At 42.3% G+C, this 22,895-nt stretch overlaps 1 protein-coding gene across 1 annotated transcript; it reads left to right on the forward strand.

The window, feature by feature from the left end:
- Positions 1-21,120: 21,120 nt before the first annotated feature.
- Positions 21,121-21,561, forward strand: LOC147905639 (uncharacterized). The gene is made up of 3 exons (XM_087372374.1): positions 21,121-21,178; positions 21,294-21,368; positions 21,465-21,561. The coding sequence occupies exons 1-3, from the start codon at positions 21,132-21,134 to the stop codon at positions 21,559-21,561; spliced, it is 219 nt and encodes a 72-aa protein (XP_087228500.1). The 5' UTR covers positions 21,121-21,131.
- Positions 21,562-22,895: the final 1,334 nt, after the last annotated feature.

The raw sequence follows: 22,895 nt of genomic DNA on the forward strand, positions 1-22,895 counted from the left end.
ACCGCCCCACCCCACCAGCCAGTCCCTGCCCCTGCTAGCCCCTGCCCCTGCCAGCCCTCGCCCCCCGCTCCTCGCTCATAGCCCCCGGCCCCTCGCCCTCCCCCGTCACCCCCTGCCCCCCTCGCAACTCCCCCGTCCCCCGCTCACAACCCCCGCCCCGCGCCATTCCCCGCCCCGCCCCCGCTCACGCCCCCCGCCCGTGCCACCCCCCGCCCTCCCTCGTCGCCCCCCGCCCCCCTCGCAACTCCCCCGCCCCCCGCTCACAGCCCCCGCCCACGCCACCCCCTGCCCCGGGCCCGCGCCACTCCCTCGCCTCGCTCCCCGCTCCCCGCCCCCCGCCCCTCACCCCCCGCACCCCCTCACGCCTCGCCTCCCCCTCCCCTCACCCCCCGTGCCAACCCCCCCCTGCGCAAACCCCCCCCTTGCGAAACACCCCCCCCCCCCCCCCCCCGGGCGCCGCCGTCGGGAAGCCCCCCCACGGCAACCAAAAAAAAAAAAAAAAAGAAACCTAACCTACATCTAACCTCAGGTTAGTGACTAACTGCGGTTAGGTTAGTTGGTTAATCGAGGTTAGGTTAGGCTAGGTTAGTTGGTTAACCTAGGTTAGGTTAAGTTATTCGGTTAACCCTAGGCTAGTTAGTCTAACTCAGTTAGATTAGGTTAAGCTAGGTTAGTTGGCAGCAACCTAGACTAGATTAGTTTTGCCTTTGGTTCGGTTAGTTTAACCTAACCTCAGTTAACTTAACTGTAGTTAGTTACACTAACTAAGTTAGACTATGGTCAGTCTAACCCTCACTAGGCTAGGTTAGACTAACTGATTAGCTTCTAACTAGACAAATAGGTTAGTTAGTCTAACTAGATCAACTTGGTTTCAACCCCTCGGTTGGACTTAAAGTCCATTCACACCACCATTAGGACCCCCCAAACGCAAAATTTACCCCTACTTTAACCCCTCGAAACTCATCCGTTTGGGACCCAAACTGAACCCTGTTTGAACCCAGATTTCACACACAAAAACACCACGCTATGGGGTATTTTTCCAGCCCATTGCACACCATTTTGGCATCCCTAGGACACGTTCATTCGTGCCCCCGTGTGGGCCTCATTTTGCATTAATTCACTCGTATTTTCACGCCGTGACTTCCGATTAACGATCCGTCTGCACCGGCACATTTCCCTACACACGTAGGACAATCTTAGGCACATTATTAACACGACGGTCCCTACACAAACTAACACCACTCTAACTCTCCTAACACCACCACCTCCACACCCTTGGCAAATCACGCACAATCTGCATGCAGTTACGTTCCGGCCAACGACTTCGACTCCAACGCTCGCCCCATCCACATCTAACTCCACTGCAACAACTGACTGCGCCAATCCTCTACCCCGAATCCCCCCCTGAGATTCAACAACTCCCTTTAACTATTCCACGTCATGACCATGATGGGGATATCGAGCTCGATGCAGAGGCTGACAACTTCTTCAATCGATGAAATCACAACAATCAAGGCCAACGGCCCTTGGGAAAACTGGAACTTCCCAAATATAATGGTAGGGGAGACCAGCTCGCTTCCTCCAGCATTTTGATGCCGCATGTCGAGCAGGTGGTGATCAATCCCATGAAACCAAGGTGGCTTGGTTTCATCGCAGCACAGGAACGCATGGGTGATCATGAGTCCTTGAAAGAAAGGCTCTATCAGTTGGAAAAGCATACAGAGACAAGACTAGTTGCCTATCATGCCATGACAATAGAAAAACGCCGGAGAAAGGCATGGTTTGATAGGATTCTGAAAGCTAAAGACATCAAGGAAGGTGACTTAGTCCTGTTATACAATGCCAAAGTACACAAGGGAAAACTGAAGTATCTAGGTCAAGGACCCTACCGAGTACGAAAGATGAATCCCATCGGAGTTGTGCTACTTGAAACACTAGATGGAGTCCAATTCAACACAACAATAAATGGGAGCCAACTGAAACGCTACTACATCAACACGCAAGCCATCCCCGACAAAAATGAAGATTTGGAAAACCAAGTCTTCCTTAGTTAGGATTAGATTGTATCACGAGCACTCACTTGCATATGTACATCTTCGCACATATAGGTAGCATCAATCGATTTTACCTAGAGCTCAGAAGTGATGAATGAGTTCTAGCTACCCTATGAAAATCCCAGCAAAAAAAGCATATAGTTAGTCCCTACTTAGCTACTAGGTCACGTGCACTCACACGCTTTCGCTTAGACACATAGATGATTGCATGAATAATTGTATCACACACTTTCATTCCACACTCTCAAAGGATGTATTTTTATTTTTTATTTTTAAAAAAGATCTCTCTTCCACACACACACACAGAAAGGTCATACAGGCATGCCAATCAATTTAATGATCAATGGTACACTCCATGTACATGGATACAGGTTCAGAAAAGATGTCGCCACTAAAGAGGATGCGCAGAACAAGCCCACCGCCTCAACCACGAGACCCCCTCCAAATTTCACAGCCATCTACATCCTCTCAATCACGGAGACCACAGGCATTCATGGTCCAAAGTGATAGCTCCGAAGAAGATTCAGTGCATGACCAAGCAAAACAAATGCCACCCCAGTCACAACCGTTAACAAGGCCCAATCATTGGAACTTGTCTGGCCACCCACATCGACTTATGCTCTTTCCCAGGAAGCAACATCTTACTTAGAGCAACGGGGTCTAGGCAATTTGCATGAGAGCCTCAAATCCTTGGAGGACAGTCCTATCCTGACCACCTACATCAAGGACTTTCTCCATTCTTACTACTCCAGCAATGCAAAGGATGGCAAGTACGGTACAATCACTGTACATCGGAGCCCACTAAACATTATCCTCGATAGTACAGTCATTCAAAGGGCTTTCTCACTGCCAAAACAAGGTGGCAAATACCCTAAACGGTCTGCTGATGCAAAGTTTATCGAAGTACAGTCTCTCCTCACCAAGGGTACCCTGATCCATAGAGATGGCATATTGCTTCGCACAATCCTTGACCATCGCCTCAAGGAAGCAACACAATTTCTATCCACAATCTTGGGAATAAAGTACGGCAAGGAATGCTTCCTTCCACTCCGCACATTTGTTTTGCTGAGTAGGAAGCTAAAACAAGACTGGGTCCAGCACTTCGTCATTTTCTTTACCAAAAAACTCGACGGTTCTTCAGGCCAGAAATGTAAAATTCCGCACTTATTGGCTATAATCATCAAAAAAGAACTACAAGAAAGAGAAATGACTCTGCCCCACCAGTCACCAAAGCCAATTGAGGAGTTGGACATACCCTTCTCACCAGTATGGGAGCCATCATCAACTTCTCCAGCTATCACATTGATAAGTACAGATGCCTTAACAGAAGTACCTATTCTGGAAAGTAGGATTGCAGAATTGCCCCAGGAAATGCTACAGCTCGGTGCACAACTACAACCACTAAGTCTCCACCAACAACAGCACCAACCCGAGCTCAAGAGAAGGTTGGCACCTGAACCTGAGGAAAGATCAGCACCAAAGCTTGAGACCACATCAGCACTCAAACCGCCCATTGACACCATGCTAGTCGATGAGCCACAAGGGGAGCTAGTGCCAGATCAGCAATATGACTATTGTACACAAGGGACTGAGATGCCATTGGAACAACCTCCCCTAAGTACTACAGAATCATCAGGATGGCTACATGGGCACCACTTGTATCAGCAATATCACCAAACCTCATCACCGTCTATTATTCTCCAACATCAAGCTAGCCAAATGATCCAAATATCAGAATTATTCACTAACTTGGCCAAGGAAGCATATGCAAGAGAATTGGAAAGGCAGACTGCATCAGAACTCGAAGACCAATTCCAGGAAATCGCCATAGAGGTTAAGGCACTTTGGGAATAGATAGATGAGAAGGAGGTAGAAGAAGTGTGCATGAACCATGCTCTCCAAGCTCAAGAGAAGGTAGTAAGGGATGTGACCTCCGACCTCCACCAAAGTCACACACAGCTGACTGCGGCAGTAGAAGCAACGGCAATCCATTAGGAAAAAAGGGAGCTCATTTTGGGGCCTTTTACGGTTTGGAAAAATAAGCTCTCAACCAATCAATAGAAGGCCAACGTAACGTTGAAAATTCACGAAAATAAGAGAAAATAGAAAAAAGAAACAATACTTTATGTAAGTACAAGCGTGCTACATTAATGAGGAGATTGGTTTTTTATTCGTAGAAGATCTTTGGACAAGAAGATAGAATCTAAACTGACATTTTATCTGACAAGATCCTTCCCGCTTCCACCTTCCTTTGAATTTTCAAATATTGTGCCGCCTTTCGTGCGAAAGGTCTACCATTCTACACCATTGCCTCATTGTGCAACTGCCTTCCTTTTCCAAAACTGCTCCCTTGATCCTGTTTGGCGTAGAGTAAGATGTTTCTCGTCAACTGTCTGTTTGCCCACTTTCTCTTTCTTGAAACTTCAAATTGTTATCTTAGTTACATTACTTTGCTATTCTTACAGATTCAGAAAATCTCCATGGTGAACCAAAACCACGGCCGTTCTTGTGCAAGACGCTCTGTGGATGATAATGCTACGAAGGCAGAATTATACCAAACATCCTTACCCCGTCGACCTGCTTCTTCTATTTCGTCGGTAGAGAATTCAAGTACAGTCAAAACAGAAGGAACTTGGGAAAGGTTTAGTGTTTCGAAAGGAGCATGGGTGCTCATGCAACCTAGCAAAAGAAAAAGACCCCAGACAAAAAACATTTTCTTGGCATCGTGGAAGGGAAGAGTACGAGATTTTAAAATCACCAAAGGGAAGATATCCGTGAAAGAAGTTTTGATTCAGCACGTGTACATGCATAAAGAACTTGTCTTGCGAGACTATCCAAAAAATCTTCCGCAACACAGGCCTAATTGTATATTTTTCTATTGTGGTTTTTTCCTTCATGAGGTGTATGGATTTTTAAGATGAAGCTTTCTCTCTTAACTTATTGACATTCTTGTGTTGTTTTATTTCAGATTTATATCCTTCATCGTATGAGACATGGCAAAACATCGATTGTATTCTGGGATTTATAGATGTTCTGCATGGATCGATAGGAGAACAACAATACCAAGGTCGATGTGCAACAGAGCTAGCTCAATCGGGTATATTTTTTACTGATCATTTTTATCAGTTGCTGGACAAAGCTAACACACATGGTGTATTAATAAAACAAGACCTTCCGGCATGGAATTCGGTGGATTGGCCTCACCCACATTCTAGTGTTACAGAGGCATATAGGGCGAAGCTTTTTACAGAAGTACAGAAAGCTCTGAGGCCCAATATTGCCACTAGGATAGTAAAAATTTCTTTGTGCATGCCTCTCACAGTTTTTGTAGACTTGTTTAATACCTTTCCAGTAAAGGTTTCAAAAACAATGCTCACAGTTAAAGCAACAAATTCGGCATGCATGCCACAATTTTTGGATAAAGGTTGGGATAAGAAGACATGTAGTTCAGTGTTTTGTGAGGTGGTCCAACCTTCTATGCAACTGAAGTACATGGTTGCATCACAAAATCTTATTTTCTCTTTTTATTACAAGCGCAGTCGAATGCTAGGTTCAAAGCTTGTCCCAATGGACCAAGATGAAGAGTCGTTTGGTGCACAAAATAAACTTATTGATATTGATGTTCTTGAGAATGGTGATGTGGTAGCCAGTATCTCCTTAAGAGAATGTTGCTCCCTAGCTCAATTACGCAGTGACATTCTGTTTGAGACTGAAGGTTCTATCTCAAACGACTTTTTATTTATCTACAAGAACAGAAAGGTACACCATCTGATTTATCCTAGTCTCTATAAGCATTGCTATTAGTTTAATTTACCACTCTAATTCATATTGCTTTTTTGCAGTTACTCAGAAGAAGAGAGAGCTCAGTTAAATGCAAAGACATAGAAAATTTTAAAATTGAGATCACACATACTCCATAAAGAAAGGTTTTGTATTCAATCAAGTAAGATTTTGTACAGAATTGTTTAGCTGAATCTGTAGAACATATTTCTAACATCCATTTTCTATTTATGTACAGTTTCATCCAGAGGCTGCTCTACATTTTCTGGAGGATCTTCTCTCTGCTGCTCCATCCTGTCCGTGCTCCATCCTGTCTCCTCCACTGCCCCAGAAGCCTCTCTTTGCTGCTTCTCCACCTTCTCCTCAACATCAACAGCAGGTCTTTGCTCCTGTGTCTGCTCCTCCTCAGCACTCTGTGATTGCTCCTGTGGCTTCTGGTCCTCAACATCAGATGCTTCATATGTGGGATCAAGGTGTATGACACCTTCTTGTACTTTAGAGCTTTCACCCAACTCCACAGTAGCTGCTACAATAGGTTTGGGGGAGGCATAGCTCAAAAACCTCAAAATTGTATGAGCTCTAAAATTATGTACATAGTTGGGGCTGAAGCTATCCTCTTTCATCTGCAATGGCAGAGGATAATTTAGAACACTTTGTATCATTATGAATTATATTCAAGCTAAATGAAAAGTATTTTTCCTTACCAGATCTGGCTGTTCCTTTTCAAAGTAGCTTGAAAGTATATATTTTGCATTGATCAGCACCCTCCATCCACAACTACTTGAATCATTTTGTTGTGGTGTCTGTACAGTTAGAAAAAAATGTTAGAAACTGTGAGCATCAGCACAAAACAAAATTATTCAATAAGTTCAAAGACATAGCATTTAATAGACCTTTTACCTGTAGACTTAATGGCTCTATTGAATCCAACAGAGAGACATTTGGAGGACAATGATCCAATGCATCTAATAGCCTTCTAATACAACTGCAATATGTATAATTTAGTTAGTATGGTATCAAAATAATGAAGTTTTGAGTTCAGAAAGCACACACAGTACTTACAATTTCAGCTCTCTGTGTGTGTTTTTTAGAGAGTTGAATAGAAAGCACTGCTTCTGCTGGATGTCAATAGACACAAAACTCCAGTGGTCACTGCATAAGGAAAAAAGCATAAGCAAATGAAAGGCTACAAGAGTTCCCAATATTAAAGAAGAATCTTAAAAGAAGTAGTCACCCACATACCTGCTATGATATGGAAGTAGCAAAATGTCAATTACTTCAAAATTGCAGTGTTTGAACCAGCTGGAAATACTCATGGGAGTCTCTTTTGCATCTCTTAATCTAGAAGAAATGGCTGGATCAACAATATGGACTGTATGTTGTACAGAGGGATGAAGCCAGCTTCTCATCATGCTGCATAGGATCAGAACATAATTAGGGTAGGTTATAAAAGAGTTACAAGGAGGATTGATTTGCAAAAAATGTAAAATCTAAAGACACTTACTAGAGCATTGCAAGAATGATAGTATCTGAGCAATACTCATTCTTGTTAGCCAATGCTGCTAAGCATTGTTTTGTCAAATCAAAATCATTGACTGAAACTTCATCCTCAATATGTACAACTACATCAGGGCCCAGCTCCTTCAACCTTCTATGTATGTGTAGCTCCTTCTTTCCACTTTCCACATCTATCACAGATTTTGTTTCTTTTACTTGCTGCTTCAGTGAGTCCTCATAAGCAGCCTTCCCTCTGGTGTTCTTTGAGTGTGTTACCTCAACAACCTTTACCTCATCAACCTTGACCTTCCTTGTAGGTGGAATTAGCAATATATCTCTCATTTTGATGTCCTGCCATTCCACAGGATGAACCAGCTTGTCATATCTCCATCTCACTCTGGACAAAGTGTTGAAATCTTTGGCCATCAAAGTCACCCTGTGAGCATGGGCTGCTACAAGCATTGCATCCTCAAAATATTTCTCCAGGTAATCCTCTGCCATTTCCTGCAAGGAAAGAATGGCAGTTCTATTCCACCTGAACCCAAGGTTCCAACTATCACAAATTTCTCTCACCAGTCTTTGAAAGGGTGCTTTGGGTATTGCAAAACCTATGGCTTTCTGTTGCCTCCTTATTTCCCTAAGCACACCTGCACCCTTATTCAATCTTTTGGCCTTTTGCTTGAGCAAGCTCATTGGCTTACCCTTCCTGCCATGTGAAGCTCTTCCCTTTGGAGGAACACTAAACTTCTTGGAACCTGTCCCAGCTGCTGTTGCTGCAAGACCTGGTCCTTTGCCAACTTGCCTTGCAGTTGATTTGGTTCTTGCCATCACTCTGAAAAACTGCATACAAAGGATTGGAAAGAGATCAAAGACATGAAGAACATGTTTTTACAAAGAAAAGGCAATCACAGGGGTGGTAGAAGCCAAATAGAGAAATTTGCAATAAAATGCGATATGAGCAGTTTGGAATTTCAAACAGGTCCACATCGCATTTTGCTGCAAATTTTTTAAATGAAATGTTGGTGCACTCCTACAGTGATTTCTATGTTTCTCCAACCAAATATAGTATGAATGGAGGTCATTCAAGAAGATCACATGCAAATATCACACTTGAAGATCTGCATTCCTTCAGTGATTTCTCTGTCTTGGTTTGAGCCTATGCATTTCCATACAGGATGTAATTTTTCTATTTTAGGCAAGAAGATTGCAGAGGCTAAGGGGAGTCACAAAACCAGACATGTTCTCATTAAGAAAAGGCAATTACAGAGGTGGAAGAAGCCAAATAGACAAATTTGCAATAAAATGCGATATGAGCAGTTTGGAATTTCAAACAGGTCCACATCGCATTTTGCTGCAAATTTCTGAAATGACATGCTGGTGAACTTCTACAGTGATTTCTTTGTCTCTCCAGCCAAATACAGTATGAATGGAGTTTATGCAAGAAGACTACAGCTATGGAAGTCAAAAAACCAGAACATGTTCTCACAAAGAGAAGGCAATCACAGGGGTGGAAGAAGCCAAATAGAGAAATTTGCAATAAAATGCGATATGAGCAGTTTGGAATTTCAAACAGGTCCACATCGCATTTTGCTGCAAATTTTCTAAATGACATGCTGGTGCACTCCTACAGTGATTTCTATGTTTCTCCAACCAAATACAGTATGAATGGAGGTTAGGCAAGAAGATCACATGCACATATCACACTTGAAGATCTGCTTTCCTACAGTGATTTCTTTGTCTTGGTTTGAGTCTATGCATTTCCATACAATATGTTTTTTTTCTATTTTAGGCAAAAAGATTGCAGAGACTAAGGGGAGAACCCATTGTTCCTGACCTGGAGTCTATCTGTGGATGTGCTGTGCTGCTGAGGAGTAATCTGTGCTGAGGATGATTCTGTGTTGCTGGACAAGATGCTGATGCTGCAGAGTATGGAGGTAGGGAGGCAAGAGGGTAGAGACTGGAGGGCAAGAGTTCTAAAACAGGATACCACAAAGAAGTGCAAAATGAATTAAAGAATCACTAAATCCCACACGTGTGGAATCTAGTCGTTTTTCACACGTGTGGATGGGACCTAGATCTCTTGGAGTTTGAAATCTGGCACGTGTGAAAGTACACTTTATTCCTTGGAACTTGTGCCATTCATTATTTCATCATGAATACCACAACCACTTTTCCCTCCCCTGGATTCCAATCTCTCATCCCTGCCACGACTCTCTCCTGATCCTTTCTCTCTGATTCTTTCCTGCCCAGCACACTCCATCCAGATTGCAGAGCCTGCCTGAAGACAGTACTGCCAGATCTCCAGGTTACCTAGAGTGCAAGGTTCAAGCTAGAGAAAGAGCAGGAGATTTACCAGTGCAACTCAATCAGCATGGAAAAGGAAAAAAAAGGTCAGAGTTCTAGTTTGGTTTCAATGTTTTTCAACATTTATTTCTTCCATCCATTGGATTTTTTATGTCCCAATGTCTTCACTCAGCTCCATCCTTCTTCCACAATGTGGTAAATCACCCAAAAATTAGATTGTAGGTTGATATGAACAGAAACAAGAAATTTGCAACAAAATGCGAGGAGAGTGGTTTGGAATTCTCTAAACAGCCCATATCGCATTTTGCTGCAAATTCCTGTTGTGGACTCCTTGCTCATGAAAATTTTCATTCATTCCATTTTTTCTCTTGCATATGAGAGCATAGTGTCCAGGAATCACTGAAATGAAGCAAGTGCTTGATTTGACATGCACATGAACAGAACTTGAGAATTTGCAACAAAATGCGAGGAGAGTGGTTTATAGTTCTCTAAACAGCCCATATCGCATTTTGCTGCAAATTCCTGTTGTTGACACATTCCTCATGAATAGTATCACTCATTCCATTATTTCTCTTGCATGTGAGATCATAGTGTCCAGGAATCACTGAGATGAACCAAGTTCTTGATTTGACATGCACATGACCAGAATTTGAGAATTTGCAACAAAATGCGAGGAGAGTGGTTTACAATTCTCTAAACAGCCCATATCGCATTTTGCTGCAAATTCCTGTGTATTATTTGTTTCTCACTTCTACCTATTAATTTGCTACCTTTAGCCCTGTGGAGATCTTCCTTGATGATGAGAAATGTTTTTGTTTTGGAACAGCTGTTTCCCAGGCCCCACCTTTCAAGAGGAAGCTGGACTTTTCTGCTGCTATAATAAAACCTCAGCAATCACCAGGTGAGTGATGAGATGTCATGAAGGAATTATCTGGTGATATACAATGCATTCACTGATTGCATATGTCAGCATATAGAATTTATAGTATATAAGTTTTTGAATAGGCAAAAAGAAGAGGCTGGAGCAGAGTGCTGATTCTTCCATCAAAAAACAAATGGAACCAGAAGAGGACAGTTCTCCAGATTTGCTCCTATTTGAGTTTCTTCACAAATGCAAGGCTCAGAGTAACTTCCATTTATACCACAGTATATTCAACATGGAGTTCTCAATGAGCTCTGTACTGGAGCAACACAAAGATTTTCTTTCAGACTATTGGGATGCCTTCAAAGAACTGACAGAGGCAGGAAGAATTGTGGGAGGTGAAAAGGTTTTTGTGCACATTAATCATATTGTCTCCAATGACAGGCTGAGGTACCATGTGAGCAGAAGATTTGACAGCCTGCCTGATCACTATAAATTCAACTGTACTTTGCACACCAGAAAGTGCAGAGTGCTGGAGGAGAGCATGGCATTTCTCATGTACATTGTCTTCAGTCAGGAGTCTTTGGATGAACAAGGGCAGGAAACAGAAGAAGAAGACACATCTGAAGCTTCTGAAAAGGAGGATGTTTCTTTGGGCTCTGAAATGGCAGAGCAAGAAGAAGATATCAACCTTCAGGATGAGGGGCTGCAAGTGGCTGCTCTTGACCTTGTTCAACTGAGGAATAAAACTCTGAGGGGAGCAGAGCCAGTTGAAGATTTTGATGTTCAGAGCAGCAACTATGCAGTGCCCATGCTTCCAGGTGTGTTGATTGGTGGAAAGGATTATGTTTTCCTCCATGATATAGAGTGTATGTTTGATTTGAGGGAGGACTATGCCATTTCCCTTATTGCCCAGGCTTCAAGGCTTGACAAGGAGGTTGGCATAGAGGATGACCAATCACTTCTGGCTTTGGAAACAATGTTTGATCCTGTAGAGGCCCTTTCATTTTGTTTCAAAGAGGCTGAAAAGTTCCAAGAGCCAGATGAAGCTGCCTTCCAGCTCACACAGGAAGCTATGAATCTCTCAGCTCTATACACAGAAAAGACTAGAGAAGAGGCTGTACAAGAAGGGAGAGGGATAAATCTTTGGAAAGATGAACTGCTTGTTGCTGATGAAAATGAGAAGGTACTTCAAATCATATACTTTGACTTCTGCTTAACTTTAGTTTTGTAGGTTGTGTATTGTCTCACTCCAATCCTTTGATATGTTGCAGCTACAAATTGAGGATGACACATTCCTCCAGAGATCAAGTGGAAGCAGGCAGGTTGGGTTTCGCAAAATGTCAGGCCTAGCTCATTATATTCATGATCTAGGCAGTGCCAAGATCTTGATTTACCATAGGAAGTTGAGCAACAATGGAGAAGCCATTGTTTACTTCCTAAAATGTTTGTCCAGGGCTTTAGGTGGACATGCTCTTTCATGGCAAAAGGAAAAGATCATTTTGATAGAGAGGTTGTCTGCCATAGATATATTTGGAGATTATGTGAATAAGCAGGCCTCTAGGGCCGCTTACTTTTTGTCTTACACTTCTTATGCATTAGCATGTGGTGTTAAGGACCCCAAATATCTGGAGGGCTATGGAAAACACCAGCTTGTAAGGTTTCGAGAGCCACCCATGATCGCATCAGGCCACACAGTCCAAGAAGAGGAACAGGTGGAGAGAGCTGAAGAAAAGGATAAAGAGACAGTCGACATCAAGCCAATAAAGAAGAAAAAGACTCCAATCAAGATCAAAAAGAGAGTTCCGATGAACAGGCCCTGGGAGAAATAGGATTTAGTCATCGAATATAGCACAAACATTATATTAAATTTGAACTGATTTGTATAAAGTCTTTGATATCTGGTATGATCTTGTATAAATGATTAATAAGTTGATGATGAAATGATTTGTACATTTACATAGAGTGGTGTCGTTAAATATTAAATGAACAATATATTGAAATTGTAAACAAATTGTATTAAGTTCAGATCATATGTTTCACATTGAAATTTTTTTCATGCATAACACCAAGAGTCACTTGTTCCACTAAAAAAATTTCTATTGAATGAGTTTGAAAACATGTGGACATAACCCCAATAAGTTACAAATGAGTCCTATTCATGTTTACTTGTCCATTTATGGTTTCTAAATATCTTCGATTCCCTCCACTGTCTATGTCTCTTTGCTGCAATTGAATTGTCTAGAGCTTGTCTTCGTCTTTGCTTTTGGGCTAGAAGAAAAGCAAGCTTGATTTTGGAGCTAGCAACTTTTCTTTTAGCATGCAGCCTTTGTAGTATGCCTCGGTAAAACCATTGGAAGACTTCCTTCAGACTATTCGCCTTCTGACTCCCTCCATAGTGTTGTGTGTGTCTAAAAAATGCATTACGTGCCATGTAGTGAGACTTCTCCATGCCTTGGGTAGACCAAATAGCTGGGCATCCATACTTTTTGACAAAATAGGGAAGGTGGTTGTATATGATATGCTGTAAGACATAAGAATGCATAGTAAGTAATAAAAAAAAGAGGATCACACTTAAGTAAAAAAAAAAGACAGAACCTTACCATGTAGTGAGTTATATTGCAGGCTGTCCACGCGTCTTTCATTGACTTCCCAAAATGTTTAATTGCCTCCTCAAAGTTCTTATAATCACTCTTTGTCCATGTTACTTTGTCACAGAACATGAAGAGTTGATCAAGAGACCTCCACACCTCTGCCTTCCTATTTCGTGCTTCCCCATCTGCCTCATGATCTTTCACAGCATTATGGACTTGCTTCCACAATCCATAATTAATCTTTGAAACTGCTCTACCTTGCCTTACTTGCTTACTGTGTTTGGGTCGAGACAAGAATCTTCTTGCCTTAACACCACCAATAGAGGGCTTGATTGGTACCTCCTTGCCATTGGTAGACTTTTTAAAATCCTTTGTGATTTGAACATCTCCTCCATGCAGACCTATATCGGATAACACTTTTTCCAATGCTTGAAGAGCATCCTTTCTATTTTTTTTGGGACGGAGTTTCCAAGCAAATCCAATATATAAAAATACCAATTTCTCAATAATTCGACATAGACCATGCAATGTGCAGATGTGAACATTACATAGTGGAATGTCCAGAATGGCCTTGAAGTCAGGGTCAACTTTATCTCTATTAGGTGCTCTCTTCCACCATTTTGAATCCATTACTTGAGCTGATTCTTTGCAGTAAAGACAAGGAGACTTTGAGTTGCCTCCTTTACTAATGTTATACATGCACTTAAGTGTTTTAAGATCCCCGGCCATGTGCCACTCTACTTGAAAATCACCTTTTCCTGCAACATGGAGATTCTCGCCTTGCACTTGTCTTTTGATTATTGTTGGTATTTCCGTGTGATGAAACACCCAATCTAGTGTTTCATGGTCTTCGGTCTTCACCTGCGAGATTATAGAAAACAAAAGTATTACTATATCAGATTTGAAAACAATGACCAAAATCAAGTATAAAACAGCCCATGATCATACCTGGAACGAGCCTAACCACCATATGTGTTTCTCTGACTGCACACTAAAATACTTCGAACTCGCTTCAGTCAATGATGTATCAATCGCTCCATTCATCAATGTAATAGTAACGCTTTCCATTTTCTTTTCCTTTACAACCTCACACTCATCCAGTTTGATAACAAATTTCAAAATGCCTTTGCACTCCTCAAATGTTATTCCATAAAACTTGATTATTCTTTTTTGAAGTTGTTGCAGATCTAAAAATATATTGTTCCAAGGATCATACACAGTGGTTCCTTTAACACCATGAAATATTTCTTCAATATGGATATACTGCCCAATAAATTCATCTATACTTTCATTCAAATGACCTCTTATCCTCCACACGGTTGCTGGATTTGGCAGTAAAACTCGTTTAATCTTTTGATCTTTCAAAGTTGAGGATATCGCATGAAAAATCGAACTATATCCCTTCCTGCTAACTCCACTAACATCAAGAGCCTCTTGGATTATAGTGCCATCAACTTGATTATTGGATACAAAGTCCTCTACAACATTGCGTTTGACTGTTTTGTATTTTTTTTCCTCAATCAAACCTTTTGCTACATCGCAAGAAAGCAATCCTTTCATTTGTTTAACAGGAAGAAGGTTCGGGTCCATATTTTCTTTTGCAGGCTCCAATAATTTCCTGTAATAACAACATTATATGACTATATTATTCAGCACCTCCATTCTTATTTTGCGACAATCAACGAAATAGATATAGTCTGGAAGAGAGCCTTTTTGAGTATACAAAATGATAAATTTCAATCTAACCTTGCTTCCTGAATTCGTCGCTTGCATCCACCAGTCCCAGCCTTCAAATTTGCAATGTTTTTAATCTTCCTGCTACGTTGTCTGTCTCCAAGCACGGTTCTCTTCTTTCTTGCTCTTGTCAATTCTTTTTTACTCTTTGAATGCTCCTCGATTTCATTCTGCAACTGCTGCTCCAATTTTGCACGAATGGCTATCTCCTCCATCTTGGCCCCCTTTTCTTGTAGGTACATCATTTTATACGTTTTCGCAAATGCAGATTGCGCTGAAATATAACCAAGAAGTCCATTTTGTCCATCACCGGCAAACCTCAGTAATGTGGTGGGATTGACAAATGGAGGTGTAGAGTTTTTTACTTGACATTTTGGATATATGCTTCCGTCGCACCATAAGTCAATATGTTGAAGCCCTTCTCTTCTCATATTTTCCCGCTGTTGAGCATTCAGCACCGTATCCTTTCGTCTTTTTTGTGCTGGAGCATATTGTTCTTCCAAGTCGATGTGAAGATGGTGTAATCGCTTCTTCTCAGATAGTGACTCACTAGTATCGGCCATTTTTTGTGCTCCTCAGGTTGCGAAGTTTGTTTTTCAATCTCATAGTCGTTTTGTAACATGAATCGTGGAAGTGTGGCGGTATCCATGTGAATATTTTAAAAACTTGCAATCACTAAGTTCAGTGATGGACTCTTAATGAAAGACCTGCACACGTCGGCCAAAGAGATGCGGAATCTTTGGTAAACAAAAAAAAATCTAAGAGGATATTTAATACAAAATCGTGTTAGTCAGACAAAATATTATCTTATTCCTTTTTGAATTGACAGTTCTGTAGTCCTTACTGACAAATCTGAGCCACGTTTCCGTATTTTACTATTTTTGAGGTCTTTTAGGAGAGAAATAAATCAAAAAATAGTGAATTTCTTACAGGGCCCCAAAATGAGTTCCCTTTTTCCCTAATGCTACAGACCTACTATAACTCCTTGACATCTGTACATGTGCAACAAATGGAGGTAGTGGCACAAGCTCGACTCACTCTCATTCACAAAGAAGAAGAGCTCCAGGATTGCAAAGACAAGCTTGAAGACATGAGACAATCTTTGGCAGTATGTGCCTTCAGCATTGATGAGCTTACAAGGGAATGCCGACTCTTAAAAGACCAACTTGCTACTGTTCAAGAGGCCAGCACTTCACAAGCCCAGGTCTTGGACCAATGGTCCAATACCACTAAAGACATTCCTCAACAGGCAAAGGTCACCTTGCAAACGAAAAAGCTTAAGGAGGCATACACAACCATCTACCATCAGTACAAAGAAAAAATGAATGAGATGCACTCCCAAAAAATAGCCATCTCCAAGCTTGAACTCCAATTGCTAGTCCACAACAATGAGGCATTGGAAGACAACACCAATGACGCCCCACTACAATGCACAACTGTGGTGTACAAAGAGCTTGTGGCTACTCTACAACTGGAAGATCACCTCAACGCACGCGTGCTTATCCAATGGAAGCAACTCCAAATCAGGATCATATCTGCTCATCCAACAATCAACTGGGAACGATCAATCTTGACTAAAACCCTACGCATAATTTGCCAAGACTTGTCTGAAGATGAGAAGAATATCTTCTGCCTGTCTACACATGCCGAGTTTATAACACTCAGGACGGATGCTTTCATTGCATATGTCTGCCTCATGGGTAGTCCTCCCCTCAGGGTTATTGCAGGTTTGTTGCCATTGCTACAAAGGCCATCCCTATTATTTGCATAGCACGACATAACCGACATCCAACCCATGCAGCTGATCATCCCATCGCACCAACAAAAAGAAGTGTCAGAAGATGACAAGGCCTATCTCACATCCAACTTCCCATATCTAACCACTCTTTCTGCCAACATCATAACCTCACTTCCCCTTGCTGCTACCACCCTCTTAACCTTCCTCGAGCTCCATCCTAACATCTATTCCCTCCATCGTCTCTTTGATCATGCCTCTCGCCATTTTTAACTTACTCAACAGTCACAAACTTACGAGCCCCTCACACCTAGCTTTTTCCCCTCCCTTGCTAATCCTACCCTTGAGGATTACCAAGCTTCTCAAACCATTTGCCCAATTCTTCCCCCCCTCCCCTCTGCTCCCCCTTCTGCCACTATCACTCAGCCATATTTCTCCCCCATGTCCCCTAATTCTCTCCCGGCCCCGTCATCACCTCCGACACTTCTGGTGCTTCCATCAACAGAAAATGATGCAGTATTTGATTTTGAATATCAGGATCCGGATAATCCAATTCGTACGCCCATGCCAAGTTCCAATGATGGGTATGATTTGATGAGATACCACTTCCCAGTAACCCCATCAAGGAATTTTGGAGCAAATATCCTGATATGAAAACTCGCGATGGATGGACCCTGGATAACTTTCCTACCAACCTTCGTCAGCATCAAATAAGTGAAGGTTGGATTAGCAAATTGGATCCACAACCTAATTGGTGCCGTCCCAAGCTCTTTGATGTAATCTTCTTAAAGGACTACTTACGGGCACCTCCATGTCTCAAAACCCATCTCAAGTTTTATGCAGTTCCACAGTGTAAAAAATGGGAAGCCAACATACACACTTTGGCTGAAGATCGAGTCATTAATTGGCCAATGATCGAACCCTACTCTAGTGTAGAATGGAATATCCAAGGCACCATGATCCGAGCACTTCAGCAACATGAACAAATAATGCGCGGCAACATTGATCGCTTCCTTCACCAAAGTGCCATATTCTGTAAAACATTAGAATTAATTCTGGAGGTCGCATGTTACCTTGATTCCCATTTGCCTCCACTCAGCTTTAATCCTAATGAAAGGATTGATGCTCAGATTACCAGCCGACTCTATCAAAGAGTGATCTTCTTGGAGGCACGCCACATATCTCTGTTCGAGCAAATGGTGGATACAGGCTACCTGGAAACTGGGAAAAAATTGTATGGTGCTAAAGCTCTACAGCAAGATCGACTGGCACGACACAAGTTCCACAGCCACTGGACTAAAAACATGGCAACCCAAGTACATGATCGCAATAAGCCATAACCCGAGGACGGGTAATAAAATGGATCCAGGAGTATGTTGACTCTGTGCCAACATGAACTTATGAAGAAAGAGAAGGTGTAACAATTTTGTGATACAACTTTTTGTTACAACTTTGTGTTACAACTTCTAGATACAACTTTGTGTTACGACTTTGTGTAACAACTTTGTGTTACAACTTCTACATGTAGAGAGAGAATGTGTTACAACTTTGTGTTACAACTTTGTGTAACAACTTTGTGTAACAACTTTGTGTTACAACTTTGTGATACGACTTTGTGTTACATGCAGAGAGAGAAGCTCTCCAACTTGTATAAATACCCCATAATGGAATGAAGCCCACACTCTTTGGGGCATTGTGTTGAGTCTACTTTGGTATTCCAAGCATTTGTCTCAAGTGTCCATGCTTCCTTGCACTGCACGTCCAAAAGCATGTCCTAACCTTGCAAATCCTCCTCCCCTCTCCTCCAAACTTGCAACCCATCCTCTCCCTCTCCTCCTCCCTCCTCCTCCTCCCTCCTCCTCCTCCTCCTCCTCCTCTCTCCTCCTCCTCCCTCCTCCTCCTTCCTCCTCTCTCTTCTTTCCCCCATGCTCTTACACCTTCCTCTCCCACTCCTATGCTTTCCTAAACCCTTTGTTCCTCAACCCTTAAACTCCATGATCTACGAGGGAGACGAGTTCTCCACCATGTACTCTACTCTGAACCTTGGATCCTCCTTCTAACCTTGGACTCTTTCTGGACCCTGGAACCTCCTTCTGAACCTTGGAACCTCCTTCTAAACCTGGAACTCCTTCTAAACCCTGGAACCTCCTTCTAAACCCTGGAACTTGCTTCTAACCTTGGGACCTCCTTCTAACCCTTAAACTCCTCCTAAACCCTACAACCCCCATTGAAGGCAAAAGCCTTCATTACTTCAACAAAGATGATTTACCTTCCTTTTACACATGCATGCACTTTGTTTGCTTACCACACTTAAGCCTACGTCTCTCACCGGAACACGACTCGAGGTCCTAAGCTACACATATACTACAATCGACAATCCCAACATATCTGTAGGTGACAAAAAGCCTCGGAACCCTGCAAACATAGAATACCCAGCTCTTCCTACGAAAGCAGTAGGAAAGAGCCAACACACACTTTCACTTACACATGCTTTCACTTAGACACATAGTCAATTGCATGAATAATTGTGCCACACACTTTCATTCCACACTCTCAAAGCATGTGTAAAAATAAGATCTCTTACAATACACACACAAATGTCATACTTGCATACCAACTAATCTAATGATCAATGGTACACCATATGAACATGGATGCAGGTTCAAAAACAATGCCGCCACTAAAGAGGATGCAAAGAAAGAGCCCATTGCCTCAGCCACACCACGATACCCCCTCTAGAGTTCACAACCATCTACCTCCTCTCAACCATGGCGACTATAGGCATTTGTGGTTTAGAGTGATAGCTCTGAGGAGGATTCTATGCATGACATGGAAACACAAGAAGAACAAATGCCACCCCAGTCACCAGCGGCCTACACAACCATTGATGGGGCCCAATCCTTGGAACTTGTGTGGCGACCTACATTGACTTATGCTCTTTCCAACACAACAACATCTTTCTTAGAGCAAAGATATCTGGCCAGTTTGTATGAGAGCCTAAAATCCTTGGAGGACAGTCCCACAATGACCATGTACATCAGGGACTTTCTCGATTCTTACCACTCCAGTGATACACTGGTTGGCAAGTATGTCACCATCACTGTACATCAAAGCCCACTCAACATTATCCTTGATAGTACAGCAATTCAAAGGGCCTTCTCACTCCTAACTCAAGGTGCAATACCCTACAAGGCCTGTCAATGCTAAATTTCTCAAAATATAGCCTCTCCTCACCAAGGGCACAAAGCTCCATAGGGATGGGACATTACTTTGCACCATCTTTAACCCTCGCCTCAAAGAAGTAGCACAATTCCTATCCACAATCGTTGGGGTTAAGTGTGGTAAGAATCGATCCCTTCCACTCTGCACATTTGTTTTGCTGAGTAGAAAGCTAAAGCAAGACTGGATTCAACACTTAGTCATCTTCTTTACAAAAAAACTCGATGGCTCATCAGGCCAAAAATGTAAAATTCCACACTTAACCCCAACCGAGAAATGACTCTGCCCAGTCACCAAAACCTATTAAGGAGTTGGACATTCCCTTATCACTAGCATGGGAGTTGTCACCACAACTTCTCCTACTATCACATTAGCAAATGCGGATACCTCAAAAGAAATGCCTATTCTGGAGATCAGAATTGAGGATGAGATGCTACATCTTGGTGCACAACTGCAACCAATATATATCCAACAATAGTAGCAGCCAAAGCCTGAGGCATCGGCACTAGCACCACCCATCAACACCATGCCAGTCCATGATCCACAAGGGGAGCTACTGCCAGATCAACAATATGACTACTATACCCAAGTGACTGACTTACCATTGGAACAACCCCCAACAAGTACTACAGAATCATCAGGTTGGCTACACGGACACCAATTGTATCAGCAATATCACCAATCCTCAACACCATCTGTAATTCTCCATCATCAAAATAGCCAAATGCTTTAAATATTAGAACTATTCACTAGCTTTTGTCCAAGGAGGAACATGCACAAGAATTGGAAAGACAGACTGTAGCAAAAATCGAAGACCAATATGGAATCTCCATAGAGGTCAAGGCACTTTGGGCGAAAGAGGTTGAAGAAGTGCACATGAATCAAACTCTCCAAGCTCAAGATAAGGAAGTGAGGGATGTGACCTCCAACCTCCACCAAACCCAAATACAGCTGACAATAGTAGTACAAGCTACGGTGATCCTAAAGACTTCCTATGACTACTTGACCTCCACACTGACAAAATATGAAGAGGGGAGAGGAGAAGAGTGGAGATGAGGAGAGAGGGCACAGCTAGAGAGCACACCACAAATGACTAACTGTACACTAGAATTAGTTGAAAAAATAGAATATATACAAACCCTTTTAGGGTTAGGGCTAGGGGATCTAACCCTTTCCTTTATAGCACTCTATAAGGTTAGTGCTATGCACATATGATCACGTGATGGTGCTATGCACACATGATCACATGATGTTGAGCGTGAACTCTCATTTCTCCTTTATGAGATATATCTTAATTCCTCATGTCCAAAAAAATCTGATATCAGCCTTGTATATTGAAGAAATTGGATTCTATGGACCCTTTTCGGATAAAAATGACAGAGCAGCTACTGGAAAAATTGTAAGGTTGATGCTTGTGATCTAAAAAGGGGAGGAACTCTAGGTTTGCATTCTTTTCTTTTTTTAATACACGATGACTAATCTTGAAACATCAATGTTCTGCTGTCAATTTGCAGGTATTCAATGGGTGTAATTCCGAGCAAGAAAAGCTTGGCTCTTTGTGATAAATTATCAGTGTCTTCTTTCTGTAGGTGAGTTATCTACAGTTCTGTTTGGATGTGTTTAGACTGGATAATGATTTGGTCATATGCTTCATCATTTCACTTCCGATTTTTTGCTGTATGCAGAAGGAGGTTGGCTGTAGTGATTGTGAGGCTTCGCTTGGCTGAACATCTTCAGGAGGCTGTCACATTCATTGAACAAGGACGTATCCTTTTAATGTGAGAAGGGTTTTTTGTACCCTGATTTTGCTCTTCCTTTTAGTTGTATTAAGAATTAACCATAGTTCAGCTCAAACGGACTGAACCCCGTAGAGGAATGTTTTCTATCATTGTAGGAAAACTCTAACAATGGCAACCACTTGTCCCATGTATGATGCCTCAATGACACATATGCCCTCAGCGTATCCTCTAAAGTTTGGTTGACTCTCTCCGTCTGACCATCCGTCTCAGGATGATCCCCACTACTCATTCCCAACTCAGTCCTTAGTGTCTCAAATATCGCTATCCAAAAATGATCGGTAAATCTGACATCTCTGTCTGACACTATGGATCTAGGCAGTCCATGCAGATGAAATATATGTCTAATAAACAAATCCGCTACTTGCGGGGCACTAACAGACTCTCTAGTCAGAATGAAGTGAGCCATCTTGGTTAGACGATCAACCATCATAAGGATAGAATCATACCCTCCTTGTGTTGTAGGCAGCCCTACAATAAAGTCCATGGAAATGCTCTCCCACTTACTTAGTGGTACTTCCAAGGGCTGTAAAAGTCTGGGTGGCTTCACCTGCTCGGCCTTACTTACTTGACACGAGAAACACCGTGTCACATATTCATGAATATGCTTTTTCATCTTTGGCTAAAAGAAATCTTGTTTCACGAGATCTTATGTCTTCTCAACCCCTGGATGTCTCGCACATGGGCTATCATGGCACTGTCGAATGACTCTCTGCCTGAGATCATTCTGACTAGGTACTACTACCTTGCCATTTCTTTTCAGCATACCATCCCTTATGGTATATCTTGCATAAGTTTGGCCTTTTCTGGATGCCAGGTCATCCTTTTCATTTTCCCCGGGTTTTAACACATGAGCTTTAGGCCATAAGCTCTGGACAAACTCGTCCACCTTTTGAGTTTCTCTAATTTCGGTCATTAGAGCACTCTCTAATACCGTGAAACTCAAGTTGTGCATAATGCGAGACCGCATCAGCAACCTTATTATCTTTTCCTCTTCGGTACCGAATCGTGAAATTAAACTCCTGCATGAGCTCTGCCCACCTAGCTTGGCAGCCCCTCAAGTCAAGCTGTTTATAAAAATGTTTCAGAGTATCATGATCCACATCCGCATAAAACTCTGAACCATACATATAATGCCTCCATGTTTTCAAAGCATGGATAACAACATACAACTCCAATTCATGAGTTGGCCAATTCCTTTGAGAGGGAGAAAGCTTTTTGCTTTCAAAGGCTACTAGCCTTCCCTCTTGAAGGAGAATTGCTCCTACCGCAATGCCACTTGCATCGGTTTCCAGGAACAACGGTTTCTGGGGATCAACT

This window comes from Dipteris shenzhenensis, chromosome 1 (genome assembly GCF_047967505.1).
Source record: "Dipteris shenzhenensis isolate YYH24624 ecotype China chromosome 1, Dip_SZ_1.0, whole genome shotgun sequence".
Classification (NCBI taxonomy): Eukaryota; Viridiplantae; Streptophyta; class Polypodiopsida; order Gleicheniales; family Dipteridaceae; genus Dipteris; species Dipteris shenzhenensis.

Bases quoted from the DNA above. Each gene is read 5' to 3' on its own strand.
- LOC147905639 (XM_087372374.1), top strand. From the start codon at position 21,132: ATGGACCCTTTTCGGATAAAAATGACAGAGCAGCTACTGGAAAAATT. The intron at 21,179-21,293 runs GTAAGGTTGATG...GTCAATTTGCAG, and splicing joins GAGCAGCTACTGGAAAAATT to GTATTCAATGGGTGTAATTC. The intron at 21,369-21,464 runs GTGAGTTATCTA...TGCTGTATGCAG, and splicing joins TCAGTGTCTTCTTTCTGTAG to AAGGAGGTTGGCTGTAGTGA.